The sequence below is a fragment of the Aquarana catesbeiana genome, linkage group LG13, assembly GCF_042186555.1.
Source record: "Aquarana catesbeiana isolate 2022-GZ linkage group LG13, ASM4218655v1, whole genome shotgun sequence".
NCBI lineage: Eukaryota > Metazoa > Chordata > Amphibia > Anura > Ranidae > Aquarana > Aquarana catesbeiana.
In genome coordinates this window covers 52,465,572-52,487,431 of record NC_133336.1, presented here as the reverse complement: position 1 = coordinate 52,487,431, position 21,860 = coordinate 52,465,572, and the positions used below count along the sequence as shown (strand labels likewise).

General features: G+C 44.4%; 1 protein-coding gene across 1 annotated transcript in view; it reads left to right on the top strand.

Moving 5' to 3' along the window:
* TDRD9 (tudor domain containing 9) overlaps positions 1–21,860 on the top strand; it is a 393,320-nt gene that overhangs the window by 42,021 nt on the left and 329,439 nt on the right. The window contains exons 2-3 of the mRNA XM_073609957.1: positions 2,223–2,299; positions 17,957–18,051. Coding sequence (XP_073466058.1) covers positions 2,223–2,299; positions 17,957–18,051 — 172 coding nt within the window. The remainder of the gene's footprint in view (positions 1–2,222; positions 2,300–17,956; positions 18,052–21,860) is intronic.

Sequence of the window (21,860 nt, the reverse complement as noted above, 5' to 3'; positions counted from 1 at the left end):
ATGTAATCTTTTAATGGGGGTCATTTGGGTAGTTTCTGTTATGATTTAAAAAGAGTAAACACAGTTGATTGATAATAAATGGCTTCAGCCAAACACTAACCATGAGTGAAAAATGTTTGTGTCATCATTTTGTATTCTCTGAAAAATGGCCAAGAAATCATAAATTCTGCCAGTGTATGTAAACTTATGAGCACAACTGTATTACTTTCACTGTTTAACAGTATAAATGAACCCCTTATAGTAGTCATTATCTGCTCTTTTTGTACTATAAAGGGATAATTTTATTTATTTTTTTTAACCCCATTATGACAGGTGATACAAAAAAGCATGCTGCTGCTACAAAACATCTTAGGCCTGGTTCACACCTATACGTTTTTGGTGTTTTTTGCAGAAACACACTACAGTTAACATGGTTTCCTATGGGACACGTTCACATCTATGCTTTTTTCAGCTGTTGCGTATTTGGAAAGCAGAGAAGGGACTTCAGCCCGCTCTCTGCTGAAATTGGGTAACAGGAGTGCTAAACCAACTACACTCCTGTGATCCATAGGATGAGTACAGCCAAACGAGCTTTGGCTGGACTTCTCCTTTTTAAATAACAAATTTATCTCAGTCTGATATTTACCAGATTCAACCTCTTAATCATATATACAGTATATTTAAGAATAAATTGCCTTTTTTTAAGTTTACATATTAACTAAAATTATACACCTCACTTTTGTAAAGAATATTATACGATTAATCAAAACCATAATCTGCCAACTAATTATGAAAATAATCATTAGTTGCAGCCCTACTCTGTTCAGTGCTGAACTGGTGAGCAGTCACAGCTGCGGTGTTGAACAGATTGCCCATTGAGATTCTCCACATTAACCTGTCCTCTTGCATTTGTCTTTCATGGAAGACCAGCCTTCTTGGGGGACTTGAATGCAATATTCTAGAAATCACAGATTTCTCTTGCTATGGCTGAAAGGGTCATCCCTTTGGCCTTCATCTGGACCACTTGCTGCCGTAGGGTTTCATCTTGCAAAGTCAGTGAAAACTGGAAAGTTAGGCTGACAGTTAAATAGGGTTGGTCAGAAAACTAAAGAAACTGGCACAAGGTGCCAGATTAACACCAATAGCTGGAAAGTATCTAAAATTGTTCTCTAATTTTGATCAATGTTTTTTTTTTCAAATGTCATTGAATTTTTTATTCTGTGCTTCAAAATATTTGTAGCTCATGAAATATGCTTAACAAAACTGCTTTTACTCCTGTTTGGATAATTTCAAAAAGGACTAAGCAGGAAATTGTAGGTGGTTTTCTAATTTTGATCCTATGTGTGTGTAGATTAGATAGATGGATGGATATTTAGATAGATCTATTTTTCTCTGGTAAAAAAAAGTATTGAACACGTCACCATTTTTCTAGGTAAATCTGTATCTAAAGGTGCGATTGACATGAAATTTTTACCATGTAACATCCCATGCAATTCATACATGTAGAAAACCAAGTTCAGAAATTGTGTAATAAAATGGAATGACACAGGGAAAACGTATTGAACACGCTAACTGAAATGTATTTAATACGAAGTACAAAATCCTTTGTTGGTAATGACAGCTTCAAGACACCACCTATATGGAGAAACTAGGCGCGTGCATTGCTCGGGTGTGATTTTGGCCCATACTTCCACACAGTCTTCAAATCTTGAATATATATGTGTGTAAATAATTACTTTTTTTTTTTTTTATTTTAGCACTTAAGTGTGAGATAGCTGCAGCTTGAGACAACTGCTATATTTTATTGAACTTGGGCTGAATATAATTTCTTTGAGTGGCATGGGTTTTTTAAGATTTGAAGTCCACCTTAGGGTTGCCACCTCATCCCTTTAAACCCGAACACATATGAATTACACAGGTTCTGTGGCTGATTAGGTGGTAATTAAATTCATATAGTGCCTTATCTGCATTAAATTAGCCTTAGAACCTGTGTAATTCATATGTGTTCGGGTTTAAAGGGATGAGGTGGCAACCCTAGTCCACCTTCTTGTGTAACACTACCCCCTCTCCAAAAGACAGAAGTTGTTTTACTGACTGGATCAGGTGGGAAAAAAAAAAGTAAAATCCTGAAAAACTAATCTAGCCACCACAACTAAGGATTGTTAAGCTGCAATATTACATTTTTGAGGTTTTTCAAGCTTTAATATACATATTAAAATTATTACTTTTGTTTTCTCTCCTAGGGCACATTATGAAAGTGCATATGTTCAGGAGTTCAGACATCGAGAAGATCAAGAACTGCAAACTTACAGCAGGGCTGGTAATAGTTAGCTTTTTTTGGTTGATGTTGCTTTGTTTGCCTTAGTTTTGGTTGCAGTAATCAAGTATAATGATGCATCACTTTTTTTTTTTTTTTTTTGCATTTCATTTTCTTAGTTGAAATGTCCACTGTAAAGCCAGCCATAGATTGAATCTGGCCGGTTCAGCGGTGACTAGACGAGTTTCTATCTATCTATTGGCAGGCTGGTTTTACTGAAGTCAATTTATCGATCAACTTTAGTACAACCAGCCTGTTGGATTTTTTGCATGCTATTACTGCTGGTGGCTTTAATAGGCTCCCACCAGCAGAAGACAGTAATTCTACGGGAAGGGGATTCCCCTATCGATGACATTGATGGAGGAATCGAGCAAATTTCTTTCCTGCAATCCATGGGTGCAGGAAAGAACATTGCATAATCTGTGACTTGTTTAAGACTCTATCTTCTACTAGATTTACCAAAAATGATGCACAAGTTGTAGTTATGGTGGAGCATGTTGGTGAAGCCTATAGCATTGCTGTCAGGGATTTGCATTTAATGTGGGAGTAATGTACTTTGTACTCTGATTAGAACAAGCATTTACCGCTAGCTTGCTATTTTTGCTTTTGTATATATTCCTGCATTTTAGCGGTCAAAAGAAAGGAAACCTGCTAATGACTGTGTCTATGGTGTGTGCTAAATATTCTATTGTGACAAATTGTGTTATAAATGTAATGTATAGCTAAATCTTTTTCTCAATCCTCTTCCAGGGAATCATCTGAAAAGCTCCTCCTACCTAGAAACAGGAAACCTAATTGTCTACTATTATAAATAGTTAGTCTTGCCTGCATGCCGCAGTTAGTTTTTCCTCTGGACCCACAGGAGGTGCACCAGGTTTATTATTTTCTTCCAGTCCCTGTGCTACTTGCAGGGGACTCCCTGCCCGGCTGCCCCAGCAGGACCTTGGGGCAGTGTCAGGACAAGGGCAGCAACCCGGCCAGGACCACCTGGCATTTATGCCCGAGGTTTCATCCCCACTGGGGGGGTCAGCAACCATCCCCCCCCATGCTGCTTGGCATTCTGCCATATCCCCACACTCACCAGTGACAGGAGTAGAGTAGGGTGGAGAGCAGCAAGATGGCGATGGAACTGGGAACGCTGGGTGGATCAATTCCGGCATTCACGTAACTGCCGATGATGCAGGTCAGATTGGTGGCCATCTTGGTAGTGGCAATGAGTGCCCTTTGGACGGGCGCTTCCACCTACGCCACTTCCGCTTATTGTGTATTGGCTAATAGCTGGTGACGTCATGTCTGGGTTTTACTGTGGGGAATTAAAAAATGCAAAAAAAGAAACCGCAAGGAATGGCAGCAGACAGCTTGGTACACTTAAGGCTCTGAGGTCACTGGAGAGCTGCACAGGAAGCAGGTATGTGTCCTCCAACCTGCCAATGGGACAGCTGGAGGTGGGGCCAGAGCTTGGGCGGGAAGCATTTAAAAGGAGCACTAGGCAGTGGCTCTATATGCTGATCATGTTGTAGAGCTGTACGATTAAGCGTTAAAAAAAAATCGTGATCTCAAATCAACCCCCCCTCAAGATCTCTATGCAGAATTTCCTGATTCATTTATGTGTTAAAGCGGGATTCCGGCCAGCTAAAAAACATTTTTAAAGTCAGCAGCTACAAACACTGTAGCTGCTGACTTTAAATAAGTAGACTTACCTGTCCTGGGTGCCCGCGATGTCGGCCGCCCGAGGCCGAACCGTCCATCGGGTCCCGCCACCGCCATTCTAGGTAAGGGAAACAGGCAGTGGAGCCTTATGGCTTCACTGCCAGTTTAGCGATCTGTGAATGGCCCCGTGGTCTTCTGGGAACACACACAGTTCCCAGAAGACAACGGAGCCACTCACCGAGGAGAACACGCTGCGGAATAGGAAGAGGCAGATTAGGAAGACTGCCTAGCAACAAGGGTTTAAGTAAGTAAGTAAGTATAAATTTTTTTTATTTTTTTTCCAAATGTGTTTTTTTTTTTTTTTTTTAAATTTTTTTAGGAATTTTGGTGGCATTTTTTTTTCCAGGGTGGCCCTCCGCTTTAAGTGTGGAGAGTTCTCTGCTTACTCAGCTGTCAAAAGAAGAAAAAACAGGCCCTGACAAGTTTTTCACAACATTAAGGCCCCTTTCACACTGGGGCGGTTTGCAGGCGTTATTGCGCTAAAAATAGCGCCTGCAAACCGCCCCTAAACAGCCTCCGCTGTTTATTCAGTGTGAAAGCCCGAGGGCTTTCACACTGAAGCGGTGCGCTGGCAGGAGAAGAAAAAATCTCCTGTCAGCCGCATCTTTGGAGCGGTGTATTCGCCGCTCCTTCACCGCTCCTGCCCATTGAAATCAATGGGACAGCGCGGCTATACTGCGGTAATACCGCGGCTATAGCCGCGCTATACGAGGGGTTTTAACCCTTTTTCGGCCGCCAGCGGGGGGTTAAAACCGCACCGCTAGCGGCCGAATACCGCGGTAAAACAGCGCTAAAAATAGTGATGTTTTACCGCCGACGCCCCCTACCGCCCCAGTGTGAATGGGGCCTATCTGTGCTGGTACAGAACTATAAACATTGTAACTTTTCGTTCTTAGATCAAAGGAATAAACTTCGGACTGTAAATGAGGGAAGTTTAACCATTTTAAAGATATCCTTTTTCTGGCACTTATCTCTTACAAAGTTAAAATCAGTATTTTTTGCTGGAAAATTTTTTTTTTTATATATTAAAACAAAACACACAGTGGGGTCGGAAAGTTTACATTCCTAATCTCCCTCTGCCTTTCTCGTGTGGCTCGATGTACTGGTAGTATTTCTGAGAAATACTACCTTGGAGGTCCTTTTCCTCAATTTAGCTCCTAAGTCCCTAAAATCGTTCTTAAGGACACTCCATCTGCCTCTGACTTTGTCATTGGTGCCAATGTGCACCCCTCCCAGTAATCTGTCCGCCAGATCTGTGGTGCCGAGCCCGAGCGCCCAGTAGACAACTTATTGTTCAGCGCTTCGGGTCTCTGTTACAGATTGGCCTCTCTGTCTTTCTAAGAATTGAGTCCCCTACCAACAGAATTTGTCTTTCCTTTCCCTTCGCTCCCCCCCCCCCACTCTAACTGGAGGAGTTCTTCCCCTGGCAGCTAGGAGAGTCCCTCAGCTCCAGTAGTGCTGGTCCCTGACTGGTTTCACCAATGTCACTCAATGGAGCGTACTTATTGGGATGCTCCAGCCTTGGATCGGCCTCCCTGGCATTTCCCCCTCTACCCTTCCTGACTGTCACCCATCTACTCTTTGCTAGTGCCTGCACCTTTGTCTCCACCCGCCTCTGTGCCGGCACCTGCCGTGTACATTCCTGGCTCTCCTTTAGTATGGAGGGACTTCTCAGTGCTGACAGTTGCTTCCCCAGATTCAGAACCTGGGCTTCCAGGGAAACAATGCACTTAGATTTTGCACAGCAGTATTCACCCTCGATCGGATGATCAAGGAATGCATACATGCCGCAAGATGTACAAGTTGCCTTTCCACAACCGCCGGGCATCGTACCTATTAAATTTAATGAGGATTGGGGATTGTACCCTGTCCAAATTACCTAACAACTAGCTTCCTGACACTAATACTCAAGACAATACACAGGCACTCGCAGAACTACGTGCACTCGCAATACACAAGTATACAGTACACAATACACAAGTACTAACGATCCACACACTACTCAGACAACACTCAGGTACTCACACTACACAGGTACTATGTCCCCTGTTACAACCTCCTGTTTTCAACTCTGGTTTTAACTCAGCACTTAGACCAGTTCAGAGTTGTCCAAGTGGAAAAAGAACCTAAAGATGCAACCCAACAATCACCAGCAGTCAAAAAAGCAAGACTTGTTCACTCTCCACTCAAGTTCCCCACTGTTTAGCTTCCAACCAGGAGTCTGCCATAATGAATCTGAAATGACAGGTGCTCTTTAAATGTAATGATTATTCTTGCTGGTAGTTAGAATCTTTAATAATTGCAAAAAAAATGAAGGTTTCCTATTTAGAATAATAAGCCGTGAGGTTAGTAAAACAGCGATATCAGAACCGATTCAATCATACAGTTTGTAGTGTACATAGATGTGCAAAACAATGGGATAAAAGAATATTCTTGAACTTTGTTTTATCGCATGGTTACTGTGACATTGTGTGAATGCATCAATGCAGTGCATGTTATCTCTGCTTGCAGAGCTTGGTTTCATTTAATGAGTTTACCAAAAATTTAATTATTGCAGAATATACAACCTCATGCTACATAACTAAGCTCCATTTCATGCTGAATTAACTAAATTTATTAATGTATTGTAAGCAGAAAACCATCTTTTAGATATCATTTTTTTTTCATCATTGATTTATATCCACCCTGATCAGTACGCATTTATACTAATGCACACATGCACTTTATTAATTATATTTGCCATTGCACATTTCTTTATATGTATTAGCCAATTTAGTGCCATGCTGCTGTCTGTTTCCATCAAGCTACTGTTGCCCATATCTGTAAGGCTGTCACCTTATCTTCTGTTCATACCTTCTCCAATTTCTACCAGGTTGATATACAGGCCTCTGCAGATGCAGCCTTTGTCCTCAAGGCACTTTCATTGTCACTCTGAGTTAGTGTTTGTAAAGGCAGGATTTTTTATTTTATTTACCTTACTGCATGCTATGTAGTAAAGTAAAAAAAAACCCCTAATACTTACCTGATCTTTTATCAGCGATGTGCCTGAGAGCCAAGGGTCTCCTGGGGGTTTTATGTACAATCAGAGTGGGTCTCGGGTGAGCATGAGTATCCCCATAGCAAGTGGCTTGCTATGGGGACAGTTGGGGGGTTGGAGCCAGGAGCAGCAGTAGCAGTGAGCCCCAGTGGAGGAGGATCGTGGCTGGTCTGTGCAACACCATGCTCATAAAAAAATAGTTTGCCTCCCCCCCCTCATACGTGCACATCCTAACCTAAATACGATGGGGTTGCCTGCGTATTACCATGTTGATTTGCGCTACTCATGTTGCGTAATGCAGTGAACGCCGAAATGACCTGTAGGGACTTTAAAGAACTGTATGTGGATAGTTTTGGGTACCGGGTGTGCGCAGTTTTGAGGCTTATAGTTTCATCGTTGGTGCGGTTGAATAAAGATGTAAGTATCTAGTTCAACCTCTGTGTGTCTGTCATGCCCATTTCCCAGTTTGCTGTACGTTGCATTTGCCACAGAACACATCTAAAAGTTTTGTATTTATCTACACACAAGAAGGGAGCTCACATGCTTTGGTATCTGTGCTCAACGCATCCTCCATCTTTTTCCCAAAGAATTGGGTAATAATGTATGTTCCCTAAAAGTAACTTTTTTTTTTTCTTTTAAATTGCACTTGGTAAACTGTTGCACTAATATTGTGCGACATAGCAACTGCCGTGTTTTTTTTTTTCCTCCAGAGTTTCTGCTTTCGGAAATATTTAGTGAGTGTATAAAATAACAATAAAAATATAAAAATAAAAATATGGGTTTAACCACTTCCCATACCTCCCTAGTCATATGACGTCCGCAGAGGGGATCTGGGCGTCATACGACGTCCTTCGCTTCCCGGGGGCATAGGGGGATGCGTCACCAAGGAGCCGATGCAAGTGCTCGGCGGCTGCTGTGTCCGTCGGGCACCCGTGATTGCTCGTGACAGAGCAGGAACATGGATCTGTGTGTGTAAACACATCCTGTCAGGGGAGAGGAGACATATCGTGTGTTCCTAGTATATAGGAACACTGATCGGTCCCCCCTCCCCACCACCACCACAGAGAACACATTTAACCCCTTGATTGCCCCTAGTGTTAACCCCTTCCCTGCCAGTGACATTTATACAGTAATGAGTGGCTAATTATAGCATTGATCGCTGTATAAATGTCAATGGTTTCAAAAGTCTTAAGTGTTCGATCTGTCCGCCACAATGTTGCAGTCACGATAAAAATCGACATTACTAATAAAAATGTCAAATCAATAACCTATTTTGTAGGCGCTACAACATACGCTTATTACGATTTTTACCAAAAATATGTAGAATACATATCTACCTTAACTGAGGGAAAATTCTTTATTGTATTTTTACCAAAAATATGTAGAATACATATCGGCCTTAACTGAGGGAAAATTCTTTTTTTTTTTTTTTTTTTTTTTTTTTTTTTTTTTTAATTCAGGATATTTTATAGCAAAAAGTAAAAATTATTTTTTTCAAAATTGTCAGTCTTTTTTGTTTATAGTGCAAAAAATAAAAACGACAGGTGATCAAATACCACCAAAAGAAAGCTCTATTTGTGTGAAAAAAAAATCTAAATTTAATTTGGGTCCAGTGTTGCAGGACCGCGCAATTGTCATTCAAAATGTTACAGCGCTGAAACTTGGCCTGGGTAGGAAGGGGGTGAAAGTGCCCTGTATTGAAGTGGTTAAACTAATATTTTAGTCAAATTTTTGTCAAACTAGGCTTAAAAAAACTTCTCTTGCAGTGAAAAGTAAAAATTCATTTTTTGTTTTTATGATTTAGCCATTGCAGGTAAACCTTTTTGTAAGGTTGTATAGGCTTTTACTGTGGTGGAAATGCAATGATAGCATGGATGTGCTAAGAGCATACCTTTTAACAGCTTGAGCTTTCTCCTGAGTGTGATCAAGTCATGTGGAAATACCATGTCTACACTGTGACATGTTGACGTTTGCCAGAAGGAATCTTAGGTTTATCCTGTACATCACGACATTCTATCACAAATGCTTTATCTGTTCATGCAGAGTTTATATTCTGTACTATATTGATTTGGATAGATGTTTGAGTTAACTGGTGAGTGCATATGTTCCAGACAATGACTGCATATGAGCAGCCTTTGATTTTTATGCAAAGTCATCACAGGATACTGTGACAATAGGCATTGGTGGAATATTTTATTTTTCGAGACTACGCTACCGTGCTCAGGTTTAAAACATCATGTAATTATTATAACTGGGTTTTTTTTTTTTTTTTTTTTTTTTTTTGTGGACATCTACTATGTAAAAGCTCCCACTCCCAGCTAGACTGTTTTTCTTTTTAGTTTGCTAGTGTCCTCTGGTGATGGACCTCATTCAATACAGAGAGAGTTTTTACCTTTCATGGAAATTTTGGTCTCTCTATTTTTATTCCATAGTGTTTTTTTTGAAGATGCTTTTATGCAGCTTTTGGATTGGTTGAAGCTTTAGCAGCGCCTTGAGGGGGACCGTACTCAGGACCCACCTGGTGGAAGATGTGGAGCTGGTCTGTATTTTTCTGTTCTGGATCCTGCTGTGAGCACTTCTTTTGGCACATAGTATGATGGCTGGAGTTAACCACAAGGTTTTTACAAGTCTAAGGGCTCCTTCACACGGACGTGTCCGTGTACGGAGCCCGCTCTGCTCAGCGGGGGATCGCTCCGTCTATCCCCGCTGAGCAGGAAGATGACAGGTCTGTCCCTGCACACTGTGCAGGGACGGACCTGTCAGAGCGCCGCTCTCCCCTATGAGTCCGTCCTCATCCGATCCACAGATGGATGGAAAAGTAGGTTTTTCCTCCGTTACACTTTTGGGTCGGATGTCAGCGGACATGTCACCGCTGACATCCGACGCTCCATAGCGGTCTATGGAGCGTCCGTTCAGGTCCGCCTAAAAAAAACTGACAGGCAGACCTGAACGGACAGTCCGTGTGAAAGAGGCCTTAAACAGTGTTTCTCAACTCCAGTCCTCATGGTGCCCCAACAGGTCATGTTTTCAGGATTTCCCTCGGATGAAAACCGGTCATTTCTAAGGCAGTTAAACTGATCAAATCACCTGTGCAAAATAATGGAAATCCTGAAAACATGACCTGTTGGGGCGCCTTGAGTACTGGAGTTGAGAAACATGGGTCTAGAACCATAGTCTGCATTCTGCAAAGTCCTTTTCTGAAGACCGCTGCAGGTGTGACCCCAATGTTGAGGGCATTGCCTGAAAAATAAATCCCCTTTTGTTTCTGGCTTCCCAGATGGTGGCAAGTAAGGGCGTATGCCTAGGGTGCTCCTTCTATACTAACTTCAGGTGTACAGGGGAGCTGCAACCTGCTTATCTGGTCGCGTCTCTCGTCACTATGGGCACATAAGGGGACTGAGATCGCATTATCTGCAGTCTAAGTGCTTGACACTAAGGCCTTCCCCATCACGATCTACTACTGCAGAGATAGAGAGTTCCCCTTTGGGCACAGTTTCACAGGCATGGCGCATCACAAGCTCACGGACAAAAAGTTAGGCTCACTAGGTTAGGCTTAGCTTATAGTGGGGGGTGGTAGTTTATCTACTCAGGACCTTTGTGCACTTTGTGCTGGTGGTTGCTGTTATTTGGACTCTGCTTTCCTCTGGCCATTCATCTGGCCCCTCAGCTACATTATCCTTTTCTCTCCAGAAAAAAGTTTTCTGCAACAGTGTCAGAATTTACAGCCATAAACTGCAGGGGTAACAACTGTGCCCCTCTGACCCCCTCTCCTAGGCTTGTATTGGATTCCTCCTTTGAGCCAGACACCGCGCCGGAGGAGGCGATAACTTGCATTCTATGCATCATGACATTCTATCTGTTCACGCAATTTATATTGGGGCTTGACAAATTTGCTTTGAGTCTATGAGCTAGCTAAATGAGTTAGGAGCCAGTTTTCCCCCAAATCCCCTTTCCAACCGTAAATCCCACCCCCTAGTGCAACTCTTCACCCCCTGCAAATCACCCTTTCCAGCACAAATCTCTCCCCCCGTTCACCCCTACTAGCAGAAATCTTCCCCAATCCTGCCTTCTAACACCCCCATATTCCTCTTAGCACAAATTAGCCTTCCTGGCTCAAACAGCCCCCTTTCCAATCTTACAGGTGGGAACTACAGTAGTAAGGAGGTGCAGCCTCTGTTCTCTCCCCCCTCCTATCAGAACAGCGATCCAGATTACACAGGATGGCTCTTGCATGGACCGGTATACGGCTTAATTACCCTTAGGTAGGGAGTGGGTATTTAAGCAGTGTATAGTTCGTGTTAAGAGCGATCCTGTGTTATCTGCTGTATGGAAGAGCACTCCTCTGACCCGATGGGAGAGGATTGGTAGCAAAGCAGAGCTACACCAGATTTTGCACGCTCCAGTTTTAGTAGATTAACCCTAATGTGTCTGTGCACACACAGGGTTTTATAGAAGTTTAGAGACCGGGGCTTTTAGAGGCTGAAACCTAAAATCCTTGCTGCCAGTGAGTCCATCACAGCAGCATTTTTGCAGAAAAAAAACGTTTATATGTGCTTTAACCTCCCTGGCGGTATGATTGTTTCAGATTTTTGGTGCTGAAAGCGGGTACCATTATATTGCATGGAAATTTGGCGCTTTATATTGTAGGCCTGTAATTCTTAGGAATAACACACTTAAATCTGTCCAAATGTGAGTCTAGTAGACCTCCTGGTAATGATAACGTTTGAAACAATAAATGATAAATTATAATATAATAAATGACTATAAATAATTATAAGAAATAATAAAATAATAAACATTCAATAATGTAATCAAATCAAAAACACTAAAATTTGCTCAGTTGCAGAATTGTCGCTGTCGTTACTTTCAGTGATTTATGACGGATTTCCCCACAAATCACTATCGCTCAATTCTGCAAGTGATTCTAATTTATTATCGCTGTTTTCTAGCAGGTCTAAACCTGCTTTTGAAGTAAAGGGACGGTTTTGGCTGCTATGGACAATCTCCAGTTTCCAGGCAAAAAGAACAGTTTTTATAATATAAAACTGCATGCAGGGCACTGGAGAAATCACTAGGGACAAAAGGGAGTTGAAATAAATTGATACAGTAATGTAATCTGTAAGATTACAGTGTACTGTATATGTATTGTGTGTTTTACTTTTTAAATTTGGCGCCGTTCTCCGTCCCCGTGCGTTGCAATGGTCGAAGGGAACAGAGCCCGGGCACAGTGATAGATCCAACGGAGGACGGATCGCTCACACTGCGGGGAGACATCGCAGGATCCTGGGAACAAGGTAAGTAAGCTCTTCCTGGATCCTGCGATGCGATCCGGAGTTTGGCTCGGGGTTTCCGCTTTTGGTACTGAAAATCCACCCCGAGCCAGACTAGAATACCACCATGGAGGTTAAACGCTAGGTGTATTTAGCACTTGAGCATTAATTAATTTCATTGGCCAAAGTTTTATTTTATTTGCCAAAATGTAATTTTATTCTGGCCATTGACATAACTTTCAAATGCTTGATGCAGCTAAGCACGCCTACCAGCGTAAAGCGCTTTCTGCCAAAATGACACTGCCAGGAGCAAAGACTAAATAGTGTGCATAAAGCCTAAATGGCCACAAAAATCTCCAACAAAAATTAATTTTGGTACACTATTGCATAAAAGTGTGGTAGTACTGACAAATGACCGAATGACGGCTACAGCATGGCTGGCTAGTTCTGGGAGGCGGTCATATGAAGGCCTCCCGTGCTTGGGCTTCTTGCACACTCTCGATGTGTGCATTGAGAGCTGGGTCTGCGGGACCCAGCACATCACGGTTTGGGGTAAAGGTCCAATCACAGCAGCAGTTTATCACATAACTGATGGAGCAGTCACTTGTCAACAAACAGGATCATGCCCGGTTCTGCTTGCGCTGCCGCAGTATTTCTCTCATCTCTTCATTCGCTGTATCGGTGTGAGGAGAGAGGAACACCGCAGCAGCGTGAGTTGGCACGATCCTGCGTGCCACTACATTGCTCACCAGTTTCCCTACAGTGCCATCAGGGCCACCCTATCGGTGGATCTTCATCAGCGTTTGTCAGTGCCGCAAAAATGTTCAATGAATTTTCATTTTCTTTCCACATTTTCCAAAAACTTGTGTAAAAAAAAAAAAAAAAAAAAAAAAAACACGTTCAAAAGACAAATTTTCGCCTTGTGTACATTGTGGTGTTTGCTTTTTAAAATGGGGTCATTTTGTGGGCGTTTCCATTGTCCTGGTGCTCAGGGCCTTCAAAAGTGTCATAGGTCGTCAGAAAATTGGATGTGTAATTTCTGTCCCTAGAACACCTGATAGTGGTGTGCCTTGCATGTTGGGCCTTTGTGGCTAGGCTGTGAAAAGTCTCACATGTGGTATCGCCATACTCCGGAGGAGTAGCCAAATGTATTTTAGGTTGTAAATTTTGGTATGTACATGTTAGAAATATCTTGGAAATGGACAACTTGTAAACAAAACAAAAAAAGTTCATTTTCTTTCCACATTTTCCAAAAACTTGTGGGAAAAAATGACATGTTGAAAAGACTCGGAATTCCTCATAGAATATACATTTTGGTGTTTTCTTTCCAAAATGGGGTAATTTTGTGGGCGTTTCCATTGTCCTTGTGCTCCAGGACCTTCAAAAGTGTAATAGGTAGTCAAGAAATTTGATGTGTAATTTATGTCCCTAGGACATCGGTTAGTGCTCTTTGGACGTTGGGCCTCTGTATGTGGCCAGGCTGTGAAAAAAGTCTCACACACATTATCACCATACTCAGGAGTAGCAGCAAAATGTGCTTTGGGGTGTAGCTGCAAGTATGTATATGCAATGTGAGAGAAAAGAGGAAACCTGCAACAAGTGCAGTAGGGGACAACTCCTTGGACTTTAAAGGCAGAAATAGGAGTAATGGACTAGGTAAAAGGCAGCAGAGTGCCACTTTTATTAAGTGGCACTCTGCTGCCTTTTAACTACTCCATTACTCCTATTTCTGCTTTTAAAGTCCAAGGGGTTGTCCCCTGCTGCACTTGTTGCATGTTTCCTCTCCATGTTTTAAGGATGTTGGCAGTCCATACACTCAATTTCCATAAACAATGTGAGAGAAATAACCTTAACAACTTCTGCCCTGGAAGGTTTTACCCCCTTCATGATGTAGCCATTTTTTTGCGATACTGCACTGTTACTTTAACGGACAATTGCGTGGTCGTGCGACGCTGCAGCCAAATATTTGATCACCTCAAAAAAGCAACAATTTTGAGAAATAAAAAACAAACCCAATAAAAAATGTAAAAATCCAATGTATTCACCAATTTAGGCCAATATGTATTCTGCTACATATTTTTGTTAAAAAATCCCAATAAGGCGTATCATGGTTTTTTTTGCGCAAAAGTTTTGCGTCTACAAACTGGGATATTTTTATGGCATGTTAATTTCTTTTTTACTAGTAAAAAATATCAGCAATTTTTAGAGTAACTGCGACATTGCTGCGGACAAATCGAACACTTAACTGACACGTTTTGACACTTTTTTTGGTAACCAGTGACATTACAGTGATCAGTGCTTAAAAAAAATGCTCTGTTACTGTACTAATGACACTGGCAGGGAAGGGGTTAACACCAGGGGTGATCAAAGGGATAAGTGTCCCTAGGGGGTTCTTTCTAACTGTGGGGGATGGACTCACTGGATGAACAGAGATCTGTATTCCTGCTTAGGAACACAAGATCTCTCTGTTCATCCCTGACAGGACAGCAACCTGCCTTGTTTACATCAGTAGATCATTGTTCTGCCTCTGGGGAGCGATCGCTGGTGGCCGGCAGACATTGCGGACGCCAGACCCGCTGATTGGGTCCCCCCTGGCATATCGGCGTGCCCCTGCTGGCTATTGCACGAAATTATGTACAGGCATGTTTCACGCAATAGTGCCGGCCAGCCGCAGTATTTGTCGGCAAGTGGTTTATTTTGACAATTTTGTGAAAAATACAGAATGTTGTGGTTTTTTTTTTTCCCAAAGAATTGAAGGAAAAAAATGACAACTTTGAAAATCTCTCAATGCCTCTTACTAAATACCTTGAACTGTCTCCTTTCCATAAAGGGGTCATTCGGGGGCTATTTGTACTTTCCTGGGCTGATAGTGTCTCAAGAAATGAGATGGGCCATCAGTACACCAGGTGTGATTAATTTTTAATGATTGGCACCATAGCTTGTAGACTCTATAACCTTCACAAACACCAAATATACACCGATTTGGGTTATTTTTACCAAAGAAATGTAGCAGTATAAATTTTGGTTAAAAGTTATGAAGAAAAAATTCTAATTTAAATAAAAAAAAAAAACCCAGTGGTGATTAAATACCACCAAAAGAAAGCTCTATTTGTGTGAAGAAAAAGGACAAAAAATTAATATGGGTAGTTTTGCATGACTGAGTTATTGTCATTCAAAGTGTGAGAGTGCTGAAAGCTGAAAATTGACTTGCTTAGGAAGTGCTTAGTGGTTAAAGGTAGTAGTCATATTTCTAGTCCAGCTTCTTTTAATCACTATTCTAGCCATAAACCTTATATATAAATAGAAAGGAATATGGCATGTCATTGAGTATATTATAGCAATGGTAATGTAACCTTTTATAATGATCCTGTAAGTATTGTGTAGAATTGTTTCTCATGTTTTGGAGTGTTGCTAATCTCTAGCCCAGGGGTAGGCAACCTTTTGAGCACAGTGTGCCGAAAAATATTTTCAAAGAAATTGAGTGCCGATTTTATAACAACAAATTTAACATCCTGCACTCATGCCTCAGATCAGCCCCAATTCATGCACCTTAACACCTCAGATCACTGTCTGCCCCACCACTGTAACCCCCTACACATCTGCCCCACCGCTGTAACCCCCTGCACATCTGCCCCACCGCTGTAACCCCCTGCACATCTGCCCCACCGCTGTAACCCCCTGCACATCTGCCCCACCGCTGTAACCCCCTGCACATCTGCCCCACCGCTGTAACCCCCTGCACATCTGCCCCACCGCTGTAACCCCCTGCACACCTGCCCCACCGCTGTAACCCCCTGCACACCTGCCCCACCGCTGTAACCCCCTGCACACCTGCCCCACCGCTGTAACCCCCTGCACACCTGCCCCACCGCTGTAACCCCCTGCACACCTGCCCCACCGCTGTAACCCCCTGCACACCTGCCCCACCGCTGTAACCCCCTGCACACCTGCCCCACCGCTGTAACCCCCTGCACACCTGCCCCACCGCTGTAACCCCCTGCACACCTGCCCCACCGCTGTAACCCCCTGCACACCTGCCCCACCGCTGTAACCCCCTGCACACCTGCCCCACCGCTGTAACCCCCTGCACACCTGCCCCACCGCTGTAACCCCCTGCACACCTGCCCCACCGCTGTAACCCCCTGCACACCTGCCCCACCGCTGTAACCCCCTGCACACCTGCCCCACCGCTGTAACCCCCTGCACACCTGCCCCACCGCTGTAACCCCCTGCACACCTGCCCCACCGCTGTAACCCCCTGCACACCTGCCCCACCGCTGTAACCCCCTGCACACCTGCCCCACCGCTGTAACCCCCTGCACACCTGCCCCACCGCTGTAACCCCCTGCACACCTGCCCCACCGCTGTAACCCCCTGCACACCTGCCCCACCGCTGTAACCCCCTGCACACCTGCCCCACCGCTGTAACCCCCTGCACACCTGCCCCACCGCTGTAACCCCCTGCACACCTGCCCCACCGCTGTAACCCCCTGCACACCTGCCCCACCGCTGTAACCCCCTGCACACCTGCCCCACCGCTGTAACCCCCTGCACACCTGCCCCACCGCTGTAACCCCCTGCACACCTGCCCCACCGCTGTAACCCCCTGCACACCTGCCCCACCGCTGTAACCCCCTGCACACCTGCCCCACCGCTGTAAGCTCATCTCATCTATGATATGCGTGATATGCAGAGTGGTGAAAGGAAGCAGAGATGAGACACAACTACCTGTCCTGGTACACTCATCCTGCTAATCCAACTTTCGCATCCAGCCCACATGCTTGTATGGGATGTATGCAATGTCCCATACAAGCATGTGGAATGGATGCGCAATGAGGAGCTCAGGTCAGGGGTATTTTCTGAAAGCAGTGGGCCTCTGTGCAGGATCATAAGTTGGGCCCCCGCAGCTGAGAAAGTGCACCGCAGCAAAAGTTGGGTGTGATTTTCATTGTGCTAAATACTGGCTGTGGCTTAAAGGGACACAGGTTGCAGGGGTTCAGCAGTGATGCAAAGGTTCAGGAATAATTTCAACACAGTTCCCAGAAAGAAGCTCAATAGTAATTCCATAAACTGTTGTCTGGGGTTTTCTCGATCAGAGAAATCCCCTTTCTGAGATTGGAAGTGGCAACATCTTCCCAAAGATGGTGGACAGGGCTAGCAGGACTGTGATTGGCTTTAACAGCGGCCAATGACAGCCTTCCTCCTCCTGGAAACAGAGTCCTCCCCCCCCAGCAGAACTGCACCCAATCTCTTCCCCATTTAAAAAGCTGACGATCGCAGCTACAGCAAAGTTGGAGAACCAAACCATGTTTCCCATATTTTATAATGTGTGGGGACACAGTGCCTCCCCCTCAGTGCAGGTGCGGCGTGGGGAATTCTGAAATTGGAGTGCATTAGTGTCTTACTGACACTTCCCTCTGCTACTGGGGAGGGAGTCGAGTGCCGGAAAAAGAGGCTTCGAGTGCTGCTTGCGGCACCAGTGCCGGGGTTTGCCTACCCCTGCTCTAGCCTGATCTAGGTCATGTTTAAAATGTATGTTTGTTATGTTGGTTGATGCTAATATCTATTAGAGCCAAAACAAAATGGTTTTAGTATTTTTTTAAATTACAAGCAATATTTTGTTTTAAACTTAATTGTTTTCAGATTGCGGTCGAAAAGCTAATGGAGTAAAGGAGATGCCGGTGTCAGATCATGATTTTGCATATCCAGTTTTGCCAATATTGAAAAACAGAGAAGAGGTAAATTACTTTTCCAATTGATTATTTTGTACATAACTTGGGGGGGGGGGGGGGGGGCAGGCAGCTTTTAAGTGTTTTCCTTTCTTATGTGTACAGCAAAGGACACAGAATCTTAAGTTTTTCACTAGGTGTGAAGCTTGCCTCTTTTCTAGGTAGGGTTTTTCCTATTAGGACCCCTTTCACACTGAGGCGCTTTACAGACGCTATAGCGCTAAAAATGGCACCTGTAAAGCATCTCTCCTCTCACTCCAGTGTGAAAGTCTGAGTGCTTTCACACTGGAGCAGTGCCCTGGCAGGACGCTCAAAGTCCTGCAAGCAGCTTCTTTGAGGCCCTTTAGGAGTGGTGTATACACCACTCCTAAAGCGCCCCTGCTCATTGAAATCAATGGGCAGCATCGGCAAAGCAGCGCTTTGCAGGTGCTTTTAACAGTTTTTCGACTGCTGGCCGAAAAGCACAGCTTTACCGCCAACACCCGGGCAGCTCAGTGTGAAAGTGCCCTAAGAGTATTTGATTAGGATTTCTGACCTCGCCATAGCTATTGCAGCATTTTATGCAGCTTCGAAAATGGTTGACTCTTTGGCTGAGCTGCAGCAGCCTGTAATGTCGTTTTTGGTCGCTGGATCCTGCAGTGGTGCATTGTGTTGAGTTAGTAGCCGAGTACTATACATGTCCAGGGTTGGGGGATGCCAGCCAGGAGGGGCTTGATCCCTTATAACCTGCCCCAATTGCTATGACTCTGATATGATAAGTGCTTGTGGAGGATTCTTCAGCTCAAATGCTGCTCAGCCAAACTCATGCTAGAATTCCTTGAGGACCTGCCCTTTGAGGGCAAATACCAGTAATGTGAAAATAGTTCACCCACCCCTCCACATTGCCCACAGCTTATAAATCTTCTATTTACATTAAGATACTGCCACTATATACCTTTTTGGATGATCTGTATACCACTGTTACATGATAAACTGCAGTTTCTCCAGTGCTGAGAGTTCAGGTAGGAGGAGAGTTCCACTACAGCCTGTATACATGCCCACATGTGTGATGCCAATATGTGACCTGGCTAGCTCTGAGAACAAGTAAATGTTCTCTCCAGCATAAAAGGCACAATTGAGAATGTGCAGGTCGACTATCCTGCCTGTTAGCTGGCCTTCCCCAGATAGACCATGCAGGAGGGGGAGAACCTATGCATACAGGATAAAATAGCCTTTTTACACAATGCAGAGGATTAACCCCTTAAAGTGGTTGTAAACCCTGTACAACCACTTTTACCTACAGGTAAGCCTATATTAAGGCTTACCTGTAGGTGCTGGAAATATCTCCTAAACCTGCACGGTTTAGGAGATATTTACAATATATGCTTGTGCCGACTTCATCAGCGCATGCGCACTTTAGAAAGGGCACGATCTAGAGGGATCGTGCCCTGACTGGCGGCTTCCGCGCGAATGCAACTCCGGCCAGTCACCAAGCCGTAGTCCACGGCCCTGGAAGGAAGAGGGCTGAAGACGGACGCTTCCAGCCAGCGGGGACATAGCAGGCTTCGTTTTCAGGTAATTGACACATAATGGGCTACTATGCGATGCATAGTAGCCCATTATGCTTTACCTTTGCAGGGAAATAAATAGTTAGTAAAATCCATCAGGGTTTTACTTCCTCTTTAAGTTCCACAGGGAGTATAACAAGCATTCTATGCTGCATATACAGACTGAATTTACTGTTGTGGGTTTAGTATCACTTTAAGTGGTTAAGCGGACCTCATTTACAGACAGAAGTTCTTCCATTTGATCTAAAAACTAAATGTTACAATGTTTCTCTTTGTTTCCCAGCACTGAGGAATGTTGATAAACATCTGCCAGCTTTTTTTGGACAGCTCTGAGCAGAGAATGCTCTGCACTTGTTACATAGAATCGGGGAAATGCCGGATTAGGATCGTGAGGGGGATTGAATCTATATATTTTTTTTTTTTTATCACTTTTTTGTGCAGCTCTATCTCTTAGGCCTTGAGCTGCAAGCATTAATCTGGAAGAAACTGCTCCTTTTAAGTCTGCAAAGTCAGACTCCAAACCCTCCTCTCAGAGAAGGGGTTAAAGTGGAGGCAATTCTGTCAGTTTTTCACCTTTTAGTCCCATGAAATCTGTTTTCTTGGTGCCTCCATGGCAGCATACCAATGGTTGGTTGGCAACCATTGCAGGTTCATGCTCTCCTGCAGTATGGAGTCCCATTGCTTGGGCTGCTAAAAGCGCCAGATAAGTATGGGAGCCTGTTTTTCTGTGGATCTTTTTGGGGCTTGGTGGGTTAACAGGAGCCAGTTTTCTCTCCTATATATTCCCTTGTAGTTTGAGACCCCTGCCCTAAATGCTTAAATGCTTGTGCTTTTTACAAAAACGCTATAAGGTTTTTGCCTACCTCCACAGCATGCCTCATGTGCCTGTGTAGCTCTCCTCTGAGTGTGCAGCGCTTTGCGTGCGCCGTTTGGCTCTGCTTTCCCGGCAGCGCTGTGAAGCCGACGGCGGCCATCTTGGGACTCCCAGACTGCTCTCTAGTATATAAGAGAGCTTACTGTCAGTAGAGGAGCAGCTATCTTAGGGGAAACGTCTCAGGTGTCCTCTCCAGCTCCTTTATCCTTTTTGACTCTGTGCTATGGAGCCCAGCCAAGGCAAAAGGAGCCTAGAAATGCATGTACGGCTGGTCCTAGACACCCTTAGCAAGTTCGGATGGTTAATCAATTACTCGAAAAGCCAGCTCACACCTACACAAAAAATGACATATCTAGGAGCACTTTTCAGCACTCCAGAGAGGGCAGTTTCACTTCCCCTAGAAAAGATTCCTGTCCTGATAAGGAAGGTAAAGAGAGTATTGGCAAGCCATTCCATGTTGGCATCAGACTGAGTCTCCTGGGCTCCCTTTCCTCTTGTATACCCAAGGTGAAGTGGGCCAGGTGGCATCTGCGGGGATTCCAACTGGGCTTTCTGGCACAGTGGAGGAAGAATCGCCTGGATCAGAGGATATTAGTCACATCCATAATGAAGTCCAGTCTCTGGTGGTGGAAGAGACCATCCAACCTGCAGGTTCACTGTTCCCTAGGGCCCATCTCATGGACCAGTCTTACGTCAGACGCAAGTCAGTTGGGCTGGGGTGCGCACTTCCAAGGTCAACTAGTCCAAGGGAGATGGCAGTTCAATTCGGAGGCGGTAGTATCGAACATACTGGAACTAAGGGCGGCATGGATGGCAATCCTACATTTAGCCACCTACCTCAGAGGAAAATCCATACTCCTACAGATGGACAACAAAGCGGCAGTGGCCTATGTCCAGAACCAGGGGGGAACACACAGCAGGTCTCTACTCAGCGAAGTGACGCCCATTCTGACCTGGGCCGAGAGGAACTTAATTAACCTGCGGGCCTCATACATCCCAGGGTCCGAGAACCAGTTAGCCGACCATCTGTCAAGATCATTCGTCAACAACGAGTGGTCCCTGAATCCCAAGGTTTTCGATTGGATATGCCAACAATGTGGCACCCCCCAAATAGACCTATTTGCATCTCCACTCAACGCGAAGACGCCTCTATTCTTCTCAAGGTTCCCGTTCCCAGGGTCAGCGGGAGTAGACACTCTAGCCCAGCCTTGGAAATTTCAGAAAGGATACGCATTTCCTCCGACTCCTGATATTGAGGTTTCTTCAGCGCCTGACAACGGAGAAAGTCACAGTCTTGGCAGTAATCCCATACTGGCCCAAGAGACCGTGGTTCACACTCCTAGTCAATTTGGCTGTGTGCAATCCACTTCCTCTTCCACACCTGAACGACCTTCTGT